This window comes from Trachurus trachurus (genome assembly GCF_905171665.1).
Source record: "Trachurus trachurus genome assembly, chromosome: 12".
NCBI classification, from domain to species: domain Eukaryota; kingdom Metazoa; phylum Chordata; class Actinopteri; order Carangiformes; family Carangidae; genus Trachurus; species Trachurus trachurus.
In genome coordinates, this window is record NC_139908.1 from 3,835,289 (window position 1) to 3,848,049 (window position 12,761).

The following is a 12,761-nucleotide window of genomic DNA, read 5'->3' on the forward strand; positions in this document are numbered from 1 at the left end:
AGTCTAACGATGTCTAACAATGCTAAAAAATAAAATAAAACCAAGTTCAGATTCCACCTCTGAGGACCATGGATATCAATGATTGACTGATCGATTGATTCTGAAGCTTCCAGCCATGAAACATACTGGATAAAGTGAAGTTTGTTGTGATTGACAGTTAGGAGTGACTTCCTGTCGGCTCGCGGGGCAGTGATAAGAATAACTTTACTTTCCTTCTTCCACGCACTTAAGAAATCGGTAAAATAAGGCCACGCCACAGAAAACGTATCTCTCTTTTTCTCTTTTTCTTTCTTTCTTCTGGCTGATGGAGGACAGGAAGTGACGAACACTCTGACCTCACAGCACACACCACAGGCCTCTGTTCATGTTCATGTTCCACATCCTGGTAGCTTCTATGAAACATAAAAAATACCCCACAGAGTGGCCAGAGGTAAAGTACACACTGAAGAACCCACACACACACACACACACACACACACACACACACACACACACACACACACACACAGCCACACACTCAATCAAACACACACACACACACACACACACACACACACACACACACACACACACACACACACACACACACACACACACACACACACACACTCGCTCACACACATCTAAAGAAACAAAACAAAAGGTGTAATTATCTGACTGTTATCAGCACCTGAAGAGAAGCAACAGCTGAATTTACTTTTAGCACAGAAATGTTTTGTTTCATCTGAACTCATGACGTTGTTTTGATTTTTACAGAAACCTGTTTTTATTTTATTTTTTGGCTTCAAAGTTTTAATGTCGGACATTTTAATTTTCTGTTTTCAGTCTGTGACAGCCCACATTTACTGAAATCTTGTTTTTTATGCCATAAAAATTATGTCTAAAAAGCTGATTTTTCAGTGACATGTTGACATGGATACAGAAGAAAAGATCATTTTAGTCTTTTCAAGAGTTTTCTTCAGTTATAGCTACTGATACCTGGGCTTTAGGGATCTAGATACTTGGGACCAATCAAACACAAATGTTTGATAAATGAAAACGTATCTCTTTCCTGGCTTAAAAACAAAATGCTGAATTGTTATAAGTAATAAAATAAAAATAAATAAATAACCGATAACAACTCTTTTTTTGTAAGAAACGAACCCCAGCTCTTTAAATGTTTTTTGTCCAAACGGCTGAAACTTTGTTTTTAGCTTCCTCGGCTACGTTAGCTTCCCGTTAGCAGATCATAACCTGTTAACCTGTTTGTTGTTCATTTGTGCTTTATAAAGTGTCAACAACTGGATTAATAACCTAATAATTAATCATCTATTCGTTTTTTTTTACAAGGAGACTCTTATTATAAAATCTTTAATAACCTGATAACCAGTAGGCTAATGGCTAACAGGAGAAGCTAATTACGGTGCTAATTGACAAGCTAATCACTTGATTTTTCATGGATTAATTACTGTTTTTATAATCATTGGCTTATTTAATGAGTTTTATTTTAGTTTTTGAAAGAATTTCTATTTCTATTGATTTGCTGATTGATAAATTCTTCTTGTTTTTAATTCCTTCAAGAAAAACTTTATTATTTTTTCCTGCTCCTCCGTTGACAGTGAGTTTGTTGCTGCTCAAACACCAACATCCCAAAAATCAAACCCTGAAGGTCAATTATTGATATCAGTTCTCTGATCGGTGATCAGCTTTACACCGTCGTCTTCAGCTGCTCATAAGAGTCAGATCTTTACCGTCTTTACGCTCCCACACACACACATACACACACACACACTCATGCAGAGACACACACACTTCCCAACAAACACACTCACATAAACACACACACACACACACTTGCACTCACACAACTATACACTTGACAGTTTGTGAAATATACACTCTGTGTGTTTGATGGACTATTTTCATATTCCACATTAATGAAGTTTTTTTTTTGTTTCTTTCTTTGTTTAGTTTTTTTTACAGAATGTCGACGACAAAATTAAGAGAAAGACCCGAAGAAGAAGAAGCAGCACACTGGTGTACAGCATGAGTGTGTGTGTGTGTGTGTGACTGTATGTCTGTATGTGTGTGTGTGTGTGTGTATGGGGACCCTGTTTGCCCGCTAACGAGGTCTAAGGGGAGGGTGACAGTGTTGTTTTTGTTGTGTGTAGGCCTATGTGTGCGTTTGTATTTGTGTTTGTACATATGTTGTATAGATTCGTTGCCACGAGAGACGATCCAGTGTCTGTCCGTCCTCTCCTTCTCTCTCTCAGCTGACTGAAGACTCGTTGTCCAAGTGTGTGTGTGTCTGTGTATGTCTGTGTGTGTGTGTGTGTGTGTGTGTGTGTGTGTGTGTGTGCTCTTTTCAGCCAAGCTGTCTCAGATCCAAGAAAGCTGGAGGGACGAGTCCGAGCCGGCGACACAAAAAAAAACACAAACCCGGCAGGAAATAAGTCACTGTGATCCCATAGTCTCTCTGTCTCTCTCTGTCAGTCCGGCTTCATCTCCCTCCGTTCTGCGTCTCCATTGTGTGTCTGTGTGTGTCCGTGTGTGCGTCCAGCTCGTCCTCCAGAACACTGTCTCTTCTCTGAAAGGCCGTTGTTGTTTGTCCATCTGTCTCTGTGTGTGTGTGTGTGTCTGTGTGCTTGCGTACGTGTGTCTGTGTTGACATTTTCCTTTAGTGAAGGCGACGAGTCACGTGACTTTGTCTGGGTTTTGCCATTTAGAAGTGTGCGTATATGTGTATGTGTGTATATGTGTGTTTGTATGGGAGTGTGTGCGTTTGTATGGGTGTGTGTGTATGTGTGCGTGTGGAGTTGTGAGTTCACATTTATGAGACGTAGAGTAGAAACACACACAGAGTCACAGGGAGCAGGAGGAAGAGGAGGAGGAGGAGGAGGTGAGGAGTCGGTCTCCGGCTGCTGCTCTTCGGTCCTGAAGAGTCCTGAGAGTCTATGGAGCCCTGGACCAGCAGCGCCTGACAGGAGACAGAGGTCAGAGGTCAGAGGTCAGAGGTCACTGTGACCTCACAGGAACAGGTTTTAACCAGAACTAGTTCATTCATTCACTGATTGTGACTGAAAGTGCCTGAAAAGGTCAAAAGAAGTGAAGATGTTTAAAGCAGAAGTAAGCGATCCGGTCGTTTTGGCTAACTTCCTGTCAGCCGATGGAGTTAGCAGTCCCCGCCCTCGTCCCTACGTCACCACATTCAGGCACATCCCTTGGCTGCACACACAGAGAGGACCGCCCCTTTATGCCGTTCTCTCTCCTCATTGGATAAAGGTTGTAGGATACGATAAATGTTTTCTCCTCGACTCAGAGCAGAGCAGAGTGACTGACAGACCCGTGTTTCAGACCAATCACTCTATAGAAGTGATTGCTGTCGGAAGATATAACTATTTAAGACTTATATTAACACAAACATTCTGCTTACTTCTGCTTTAAGTTAATTGTTAGTCAGTCGTTGGTTCGTTAGTCAGTCAGTCAGTTAATTGTTAGTTAGTCAGTTATTAGCTAATAAATTATACGTTAGTCAATTGTAAGTTGGATAGTTAATAGTTAGTTAGTTAGTTACTTACTTAGTTACGGGTGGTGCTCACAGTCCACACCTCAGTCTGTAAATTGTTAGTTATTTAGTCAGACGTACGTTAGTTACTTAGTTAGTTAGTTAGTTAGTTAGTTAGTTATTTAGTCAGACATTAGTTAGTTAGTTAGTTAGTTGGTTAGTTATTTAGTCAGACATTATTTAGTTAGTTAGTTGGTTAGTTATTTATTTAGTTAGTTGGTTAGTTATTTAGTCAGACGTTAATTGGTTAGTTAATCAGACGTTAGTTAGTTAGTTAGTTGGTGGTGCTCACAGTCCACACCTCAGTCTGTAAATTGTTAGTTAGTTATTTAGTCAGACGTACGTTAGTTAGTTACTTAGTTGGTTAGTTAGTTAGTTATTTAGTCAGACATTAGTTAGTTAGTTAGTTGGTTAGTTAGTCAGACATTAGTTAGTTAGTTGGTTAGTTAGTTAGTAAGTTATTTAGTCAGACATTAGTTAGTTAGTTAGTTGGTTAGTTAGTCAGACATTAGTTAGTTAGTTGGTTAGTTAGTTAGTAAGTTATTTAGTCAGACATTAGTTAGTTAGTTAGTTGGTTAGTTAGTTAGTAAGTTATTTAGTCAGACATTAGTTAGTTAGTTAGTTGGTTAGTTAGTTAGTAAGTTATTTAGTCAGACATTAGTTAGTTAGTTAATCAGACGTGCGTTAGTTAGTTAGTTAGTTATGGGTGGTGCTCACAGTCCACACCTCCTTCATCCTTACTTTTTCATCTGCAGATTATTTTGTTTTGGTGAAGTTTTGTTTTTGTAAATAGATTAATTTGTGTCTAATTAATCAGGTTTGACATCGTATCTACATCTTTATTATGTTTACTTGTCGACACTGGTCACAGGGTCTAAATGTCTTGTTGTGAACAGACACAACGAACACGTGAAGACATTTTATTAAACAAAAAGAGAGGTAGAAACATATTCTGATGTCTCTTGTTGACTGTTCCTGATTCTCTTTTCACAGAGTCTTTGTTGAAATAAAAGTTGAGTGAATGTGAACTCCTCTCTTTCTGCATAAATATAATTGTTAACCACACGATCAGACGGCAGGTGAGTTATTTATGGGAGCATATGTTTTTCTGAACATTGGAAACGACTTCCCGCCTCCCGAACCCCATAGAAAAGAACTGAACCTGATTACCACCTGTGCACCGCCAGCCGCCGCATGATTGCAGGGAAAAACAATTTGGCGTCACTCCCCGCCGTCAATGTGTGCAATTTCACAAAACCCCGTTACTTCCAATAATTAGTTTTTAAAACGTCAAAACACAGAGAGGTGTGTAATCAGGGCCGCTCACCTCTTCGCACTCGTACTCGTCGGAGGGGATGCACTTTTGGCCTCCGTCCTGTAAAACAAGAACTCATTATGAGAAACACACAATCAACGGCTCTGTGGCTTTATGTTGCTGCTGCTGCTGCCCACTCACACTCACACTCACATCGCTCATTAACTCCCATTCATTAAACACTGTTTCTGTGACTCTGCATTATAATTACAGGGCTGCCGCTCTCACACCGAGCTGCCATTCACTAGCATTGATCACAGCGTTTGTCACTGACTTGCACTTCCTCACATTTCAAAGAGTTCATTCACACACACACACACACACACACACACACACAAAGGATGGATCAGGAGGTGGCCGATGTAATAACAATAATAAAGATTTTTATTTGATTGGCAGGTTTGTAAACATGACTGCAAGGAAAGAAAAGGAACTCATACTTGAAGTTGATTCACATAAATAGTGGAGAAAAACTAATTAAACATTTACAAAGGCTTCATTATATAAAAATCGGTAGGTTCAAGTTTTTCTTTTTAAATATATATCTTTTTACTTTTGCCAAATGAGTGCAAAAACGTCCATGAACTTTGATGTTTCCATAAATAAACTGAAAATAATCAGAAAGCATATAAACTTCAAAACTTGTAAAGCTTTCTGCAGATCAACAGGAAACAAAAATATCTAAGTTTAGAGATTTTCATAACTAAATGAATAAAAAAACAATAACAATGTGACAGGATAAAGTTTTTCACTTGAAAGAAATGTTGGAGTCGTCGTTAATTCCAACATTGATCAAGCTCCTCAAACTCACAAAGTTCTGCTCCAATCAACCTCAGATTCATTAAATATGAAAATCTAACTACTGTAGTCTTGACTGAAGTGAAACAAAGAGCTGTACATCATCTGCATAAAGTCAACATCATGGTTTCATTTTTTTTTTTCAACCTTTATTTTACCAGGAAAGTCCCTTGAGATTAAATCTCTTTTGCGAGGGAGACCTGGCTAAGAGAATGCACTGGTACAGCAGAGAAGCAGGTTACATAACAATATAAACACTTACATATAATACAAACATATCATCATTCATAGCAGGTGCACTTTTCTGTTACTTTATGATTAATAAGGGTTTTGAATTCACCCAGGGAGATGAAATTGGACAATTGAAGTGTGTTCTGAGTGGTGTTCCAGGACCAAGGGGCAGCGAAGGAGAAGGCTGCCTTACCATGCTCAGTATGAGTCCTGGGAACTTTATACAACTTCCGTGTGGAGGAGCGGGAGTTGTACATAGTGTGTGCTGGGGATAACAGATCGCACGGATATGACGGCAACTTATTGAGGAGCGTTTTGTAGGTGAAATTAATCCAGTGGTGATGTCTTCTGAGTGATAGTGAGGGCCAGGAGACAATAGAGTAAAGAACACAATGATGTGTTGTGAATGCTGAGTTGGTGATGAACCGAATAGCACTGTGGTAAGCTGTGTTAAGGCACTGGAGAGTTGAGGGGGCAGCATGCATATAAATAATGTCTCCATAGTCCAAGGTGCTCAAGAAAGTTGACTGTACTAATTTTTTCCTGGCAACAGGATTAAAACAATTTTTGTTTCGGTAGTAAACTCCTGAGGACTCACGAAACTCCAACAACAGTGGACCGAGAACGGAGCCCTGAGGAACTCCACCATTAAAAACAGACCGACAGAGGAGCCACTTGATAAATTCTCAAAGTAAAGACTTGTGTCCATGTTTTCCGCTTTTTAATGGACAGGAATTGAAACAAACTAATAGCTGCGAGAGAATATCAGACTCTTTAATGAAATAAAAGTCAAGTTTGTGGACAGAAACTCCCAAGATGCACCAGTCAACAAGCTGCAAAATATCTGCTCCACGCTTCACTAACAGTAACAGGAAGCTACATCAAAAAAACAATTCAATATCATTTTTTATTAACAGCTTCTCTGCTTCGTCAGCTGAGGCTCATGGGTAATGTAGTATTTAGATCTGAGAGGAACCGTGAAGCTCAGTGCACTCAGGGCTTCGTTAGTGGAAAACACTTCAAGTCTGCTGCTCCAGTTCCTCTCGGTGAAGATTCACGGTCATTGAGATGCAGAGCAGTGTAACGTCAGCGTAAACAGACACACACACACACACTGCTTCACTTATCTGGGCCCTCCATCGGCCTCTTTGTCGGCGCTTCATTAGCATATCTCCTCCCGTCGGGCCGGGTGGGGGAGCCAATCAGATCTTATTGCTCTTCCACGAGAGGAAGAGGAAGAAAACTCTTTTCAGTGACGGTGAAATCGCGGAGAGCAGCCGGGAAAAACACTGCGTCTCGATCATTATCACCCTGAAATATGCATGTGCAAATCCACCGATATGCATCCATGCGCACACATATACACACACACACACACACATATACACACACAGGCTGCTGGAGTGATCATTAAACCGTGCAGATGAATCATTATCATATTGACTATTCCTGCAGTAACCTCCTCTGACACCGACGCCTCTGCAGCCGGTTTCCTGCTCGCTCCTCGTCCACCGCTCTGGGAAATGATACGATTGAGAAAACACATTCACAGCAGCTTCCATCAGGTTGATTCTCAGCATCCAGAGGGACGACACACGCAACGCTTTCTACGACGTTACATTTGGATTTCCCTCCCTCCATCTCTCACTCTCTCTGGCTCCATATCATATCTCTCTTTTATCTGCTTCCTCGCTCTTTCTCTCTGTGTGTTGACTTCGCTTCATCTCTGCTCGCTTCATATTTACTGGAAACGCTCGCGCTCACATTCCAGGTTTTTACAGACGGTGGTTTGTAGCTGCTGCTGCTGCTGCTGCTGCTGCTGCTTCAGTTTGTATCTCAGTGTTCAACCGGTCGACCCCCCACGGGTTCAAACTGCTGCTTCATCTACAGCAGCAGGGTTACTCACTGCACAGCAGATACCAACAGTATATGTGATGCTGCTGCTGATACATCTGCTACAAAATACTACAAACAGCTGCATACAGATGCACGGTGACAGCATGACCCGCAACAACAAGTCACTGAGCTGAACAGGTGAATAAACTGTGGAGCTCTGCAAAACAAACACTTTATTTATAGAGTACCATTCAAAACCAGGTGCAAATCATATGAAAAACAATAAAAGAAAAATAATAAAAACTCAGTATATGAAGCTGTGTATTTGTAAACCTGGCTGCAGCATTTTTATCTACGAAAGACTTTTAATTAAAGGTGAGAAAACGTCTTGTTGTTCACTCCCACACAGATTCATGAGCTCAGAAAACAACAACAGAAACACTGAAGGTCAGAGACAAGAGTTAAAGCACAAAGGAAGAAAAGGGACAAATATGTTTTTATTCCTCCTCCTGGAGTTTAGTTTAAAGAAACAGACTGAGACTGAATTAAAGGAGACATGTTATGCCTCTTTTCCACAAATTAAAATAGTTCCCAGGTTCAGAACGGCTGGTTTCAGTGCCTGTCCCTTTAAATGCAAATGAGCCACTGCTTGCCCCGCCCCCTTCTTCTGGTAGGAGTGGTATTATGCATATTCAAAAACTAATGACATCATTGCCAGACAACTGAGGGAACAGCTTGTAAAACCACATGGATTTCAACCTCAAGAGCCTGAAAATTACTTCTTTTTTTTTTGTCAATTCTCATATTTTGGGGGCCGGAAGGCAAAACAAACACCCAAATATATGTTAACGAGCCTTCATAAAGTGATATTTCCATAATATGTCCCCTTTAAAACCAGGAAACTGAAGCTCCAGTGTTCAGTCAGTTCTAAACTCTACATTACCCATGAGCCTTCAGGAAGCAACACAGAAACTACAATATGTTGTTTGTGCACAGATACGAAGAGTCAGTCAAGCTAGCTGTTTCTTTATGCTAATGTAACGGTTGTCTGCGTTGTGTTGTTTATTTGCAAGAAGGACCGACACTCTCTTAGCTTCAGGACCGGACTTTTATTGTCTGGACAATGATACGGAAATGACTGGTCAGCTCACGGTCAACCACAGCACTCGTTCGGCACAGCTTCATGGAGGAAAATTAGCAAGTTAGCTTAGCCTTCTAGCTAAGGTCGCTAGTTATAAACATTAAACGAAATAAACCCTCTATAACACATTTAGTTACATGTAAAATTGTCGCCAGCTTCCTGAACATAATATCATGATAACTGCATTATTACATTAAATTGTTTACACAGTTTCAGTAACGCTGTGCTTCGTGTAACAAACCTACCATGGGCTCAATCCTCGCATATTGGCACTGTGTTTACGTCACAGCCCATATTTATGTGCTGAGGAGAGCCCTGCTAACCAGTGAGTGTCCGTGATAAAGATAAATATGATTGGCTGTTACTGTGGAAGTGGAATCAACAGCAAAACTCTGTTACACTAAGCTAAGCTAAACTATGCTATGCTAACCACGTCCCACCTCCAGCTCCTCCATCTTCCTTCAGACATGTGAATAAAAAAATAAAAAAATGAATTAAATGAAAATGAATAAAAAATGAAGCTGTGTGTTAAATCACCTCCACATCCAGCAGCTCAACATGTGGAGCTGTTTTATAATTCATGCTTTAAATCTCTTATATAATGGAGAGTCAATTACACCGGCCTCTGACCTGCAACACACACACACACACACACACACACACACACACACACACACACACACACACACACACACACACACACACACACACACACACACTGTCCCCGTACATAATGGATGGTTTCCACACTTCCTCTGGATGGAGGCAGGACGACGCTGATGAGTGTGAGGGTGACGAAGAGCGAAGCACATGAATCTGTTCCACTCGGCTCGACACACACACACACACACACACACACACACACACACACACACACACACACACACACACACACACACACACACACACACACACACACTCTCAGGTAATCTCACCTGCAGGTTGGCACATGTGGAGAACACACAGGCGCTGTCCAGGGGTTTGATGGCGTTGCCGTGCAGGGAGGGGGCCGGTTTGGAGAGGACGGGGGGCAGGAAGGTGGAGGACGGCTCGGTCACCGGGACGACGCCCCCCCCCTCTGAGCCGTATCCAAAGGACTGGATGGCGTTCTCTGTGACAGGAAGTGACACGGACAATTATTAATAACTCTATTTAACCGGTCAGTCACATGGATCAATGTCAAAGAGTTAAAACAGGTGGAAATAAATAGATGCAAAAGTGAAAAGTGTTTTGGTAACACTTTACGATAAGGGTCCCTCAATTAACGTTAGTTAGTAGCCTACATTATTAAGCATTAATATATAAACTAATGTGTTAATTAATGCTGAGTAATGCAAACATAATGATAAGTAATTACATTATTCAACTTTTATTATTACTTAATAATTTATTAACTAACTTTGAGTAGTAAACATTAATTAACTGCTTACTAATAGGCTACATTAATTACTGTGTTTCCTAATCCTAAGTAATTCATAATAATGATTGTTACTATATCTGTAGACAGTTAATTAATGCTTAATAATGTAATAACTAATGTTAATTAAGGGACCCTTATTGTAAAGTGTTACCATTGATTTATGAATGACATGAACTCAGTTTTTAAAGATCCAGATTTTCTTCTTATAGAAAATACTAACAGGTCGGTGTCAGCCAATCAGAAGAGAGAAGGCTCTTAGTCTCTCTTCTGATTGGCTGACTGTTTTCTGAGTCTTCCAATAAAAAAATAGAGCAGATTTCAGAATAAAACACTCAGAGAATCCAAATCCTGTGGTGGGTCCAGGTGGTGAGGGGGCGGGGCTTTGTTGTGACATCACAAAGTGACAGGAAGTCCTGACGGCTGGTTTTAAGGCTCAGTTTCTGAATACAGGCTGTGTGCATTTCTCTGGATGAACCTCTGGACTTTGTTTACGTCCTAACGGTCGATAGTGTGTGAGCTCATCAGCTGTCGACTGAAGGGTCACGTCGGCCAATCACATTCATCATCAGTGAACAAACAAAACAGATTCATATCGGATCATCAGGCTGTATAAACCAACCAGAGGCTCAAAGGATTGTGGGAAACATTCAGAGGATCTGCTGGACTTCAGCTTGAATCTTTAGAAAGGTCAGAAACTCAACAAACAAACAAACAAACGACTGGAGAATAAAGAAACACACACACACTGACTCACACTCACACACACTCACACACACTCACACAGCTCCCCGCTGCTGCAGCAGCCGATAAACAAACAAACCTTTCAAGTCCAACACTTTCAGCAAAGTGAAGTCAATGGAGTCATTAGACAGCGCTGGTGGGGGGGCGGCCGGCGGGGGGGCAGCTGGAGAGCGTGCAGCGCTGCGAGCAGCATCGTGCAGCATCGGCCACTCTGATGTGTTTGGTGAATGATTAATGAACACGGAGACGACGACGCCACTTTGAGTTCCTCCAGGAGAGAAACTGTCTGACTGTCCTGGTTTCATGAGCTTTAATCAAACTGTTACGACCTCACAGGGTTCATTATGGTCTGGAGCCTGTAGTGGCTACTGGTAGTTCATGCTAACAAGGCTTAAAGCTGTACAGAAATGGCCGTTTGTCCTGTTTGTCGCGCAGAGTTTCCACGAGTTGCCGCACGAGTTTACCCGAGTAAGGAAAACAAATTTGATTGGTCGTTATCGAGCGGGCAGGATATTCAAAGCTTGGGGCGAGACCGAGCTCCGTGTGTGTGTGCGTGTCTCAGACGTTTGACGGATCCAATATCAGTGGCTGATGAATCGTGAGCAACGTGACACATAATTTGTGTGCCTGCCTTGTCCACTGCGAAAAAAAAAACTACAACACTTTCACCACGGATTTACTCGAAAATAGAATTTTGCACAAAGTTTGGGCTCCATCGTTTGATAGATGAGTTATTACACTAATGTTAAGACCCACAGTGGGCTCAAATTCAATTTTCTTTTCTCAATACCTTTAAGGTACAGTGATGGGAATAACAGCGTTACTAACGGCACTACTTTTTTCAGTAACAAGTAATCAAAAAAGTTACTGCTTCCCCCGTTTAAAGGTCCAGTGGCAAAATCTGAATATACCACCCATGCAGTGTTGTTTTCGTTAACGATGACGATGACGAAATATTTTCGTTGACGCCCCTTTTTTTCATGACGATAACGAGACAGTGACGAGACGAACATGGCTCTCTGATGACGAAAACATGACGAGACGTGTGTGAGTTTTCGTTGACGAGACGAGAACGGACATAAATGTTAGTGGTCGGGCTGTGATCGCCTCTACATTCCATATTATGGATTGTCATTACTAGCTGCACACGATTTAGCAACGGCTCCGTCAACAACAGAACAACGCTGCTGAGACGAGCCGCGGTGCGCCGCCGCCCGGTGGTTGTGATCAGAGCGGCAGAGAGCAGCAGGCAGTGATCCGCTGCTCTGGTGACCTCGGTGCAGCCGCTCCGCGGCGCTGACGGGTGGTCAGACGTTCAAATGCATGACATTTCTGCTTATTGTGCGTGTAATCTGTCCATTAAAATCAACAAGTGTCTGCAACACTGCTGCATCCTTGTGTGGTTACGCCCACCACCTGGCATGCAGCGCACATTCTGCTCAACACACCTGCCGTCACTCCATCAGAAAAAAAACTGAATGCACTACTGTTACCACTTTATCTGTGTGTAGGCTAATGCATAATCCTTAGACCATAAAGTATTTGGCATTGGGTGGAAACATTATGTGTAAAACCATTCCTTTATTGAATTAATTTGTTGAAAGACTTTTTTTTTTTTTTTTTTTACTGAAACTGACTAAAATTAGACGAAAACCTTGTTGAGTTTTCGTCGACTAAAACTAGACTAAAACTATCACATATAGGAATGACTAAAATTGACTAAAACTAATAAGTA

The 12,761-nt window shown here is 41.4% G+C and overlaps 1 protein-coding gene across 1 annotated transcript in view; it reads right to left on the reverse strand.

Moving 5' to 3' along the window:
- Nucleotides 1-12,761, reverse strand: part of gfra2b (GDNF family receptor alpha 2b) — a gene marked incomplete at both ends in the record, with an annotated part of 142,685 nt that overhangs the window by 26,536 nt on the left and 103,388 nt on the right. Inside the window, 3 exons of the mRNA XM_083983968.1 lie at nucleotides 2,846-2,956; nucleotides 4,872-4,919; nucleotides 9,801-9,976. Coding sequence (XP_083840094.1) covers nucleotides 2,846-2,956; nucleotides 4,872-4,919; nucleotides 9,801-9,976 — 335 coding nt within the window. The remainder of the gene's footprint in view (nucleotides 1-2,845; nucleotides 2,957-4,871; nucleotides 4,920-9,800; nucleotides 9,977-12,761) is intronic.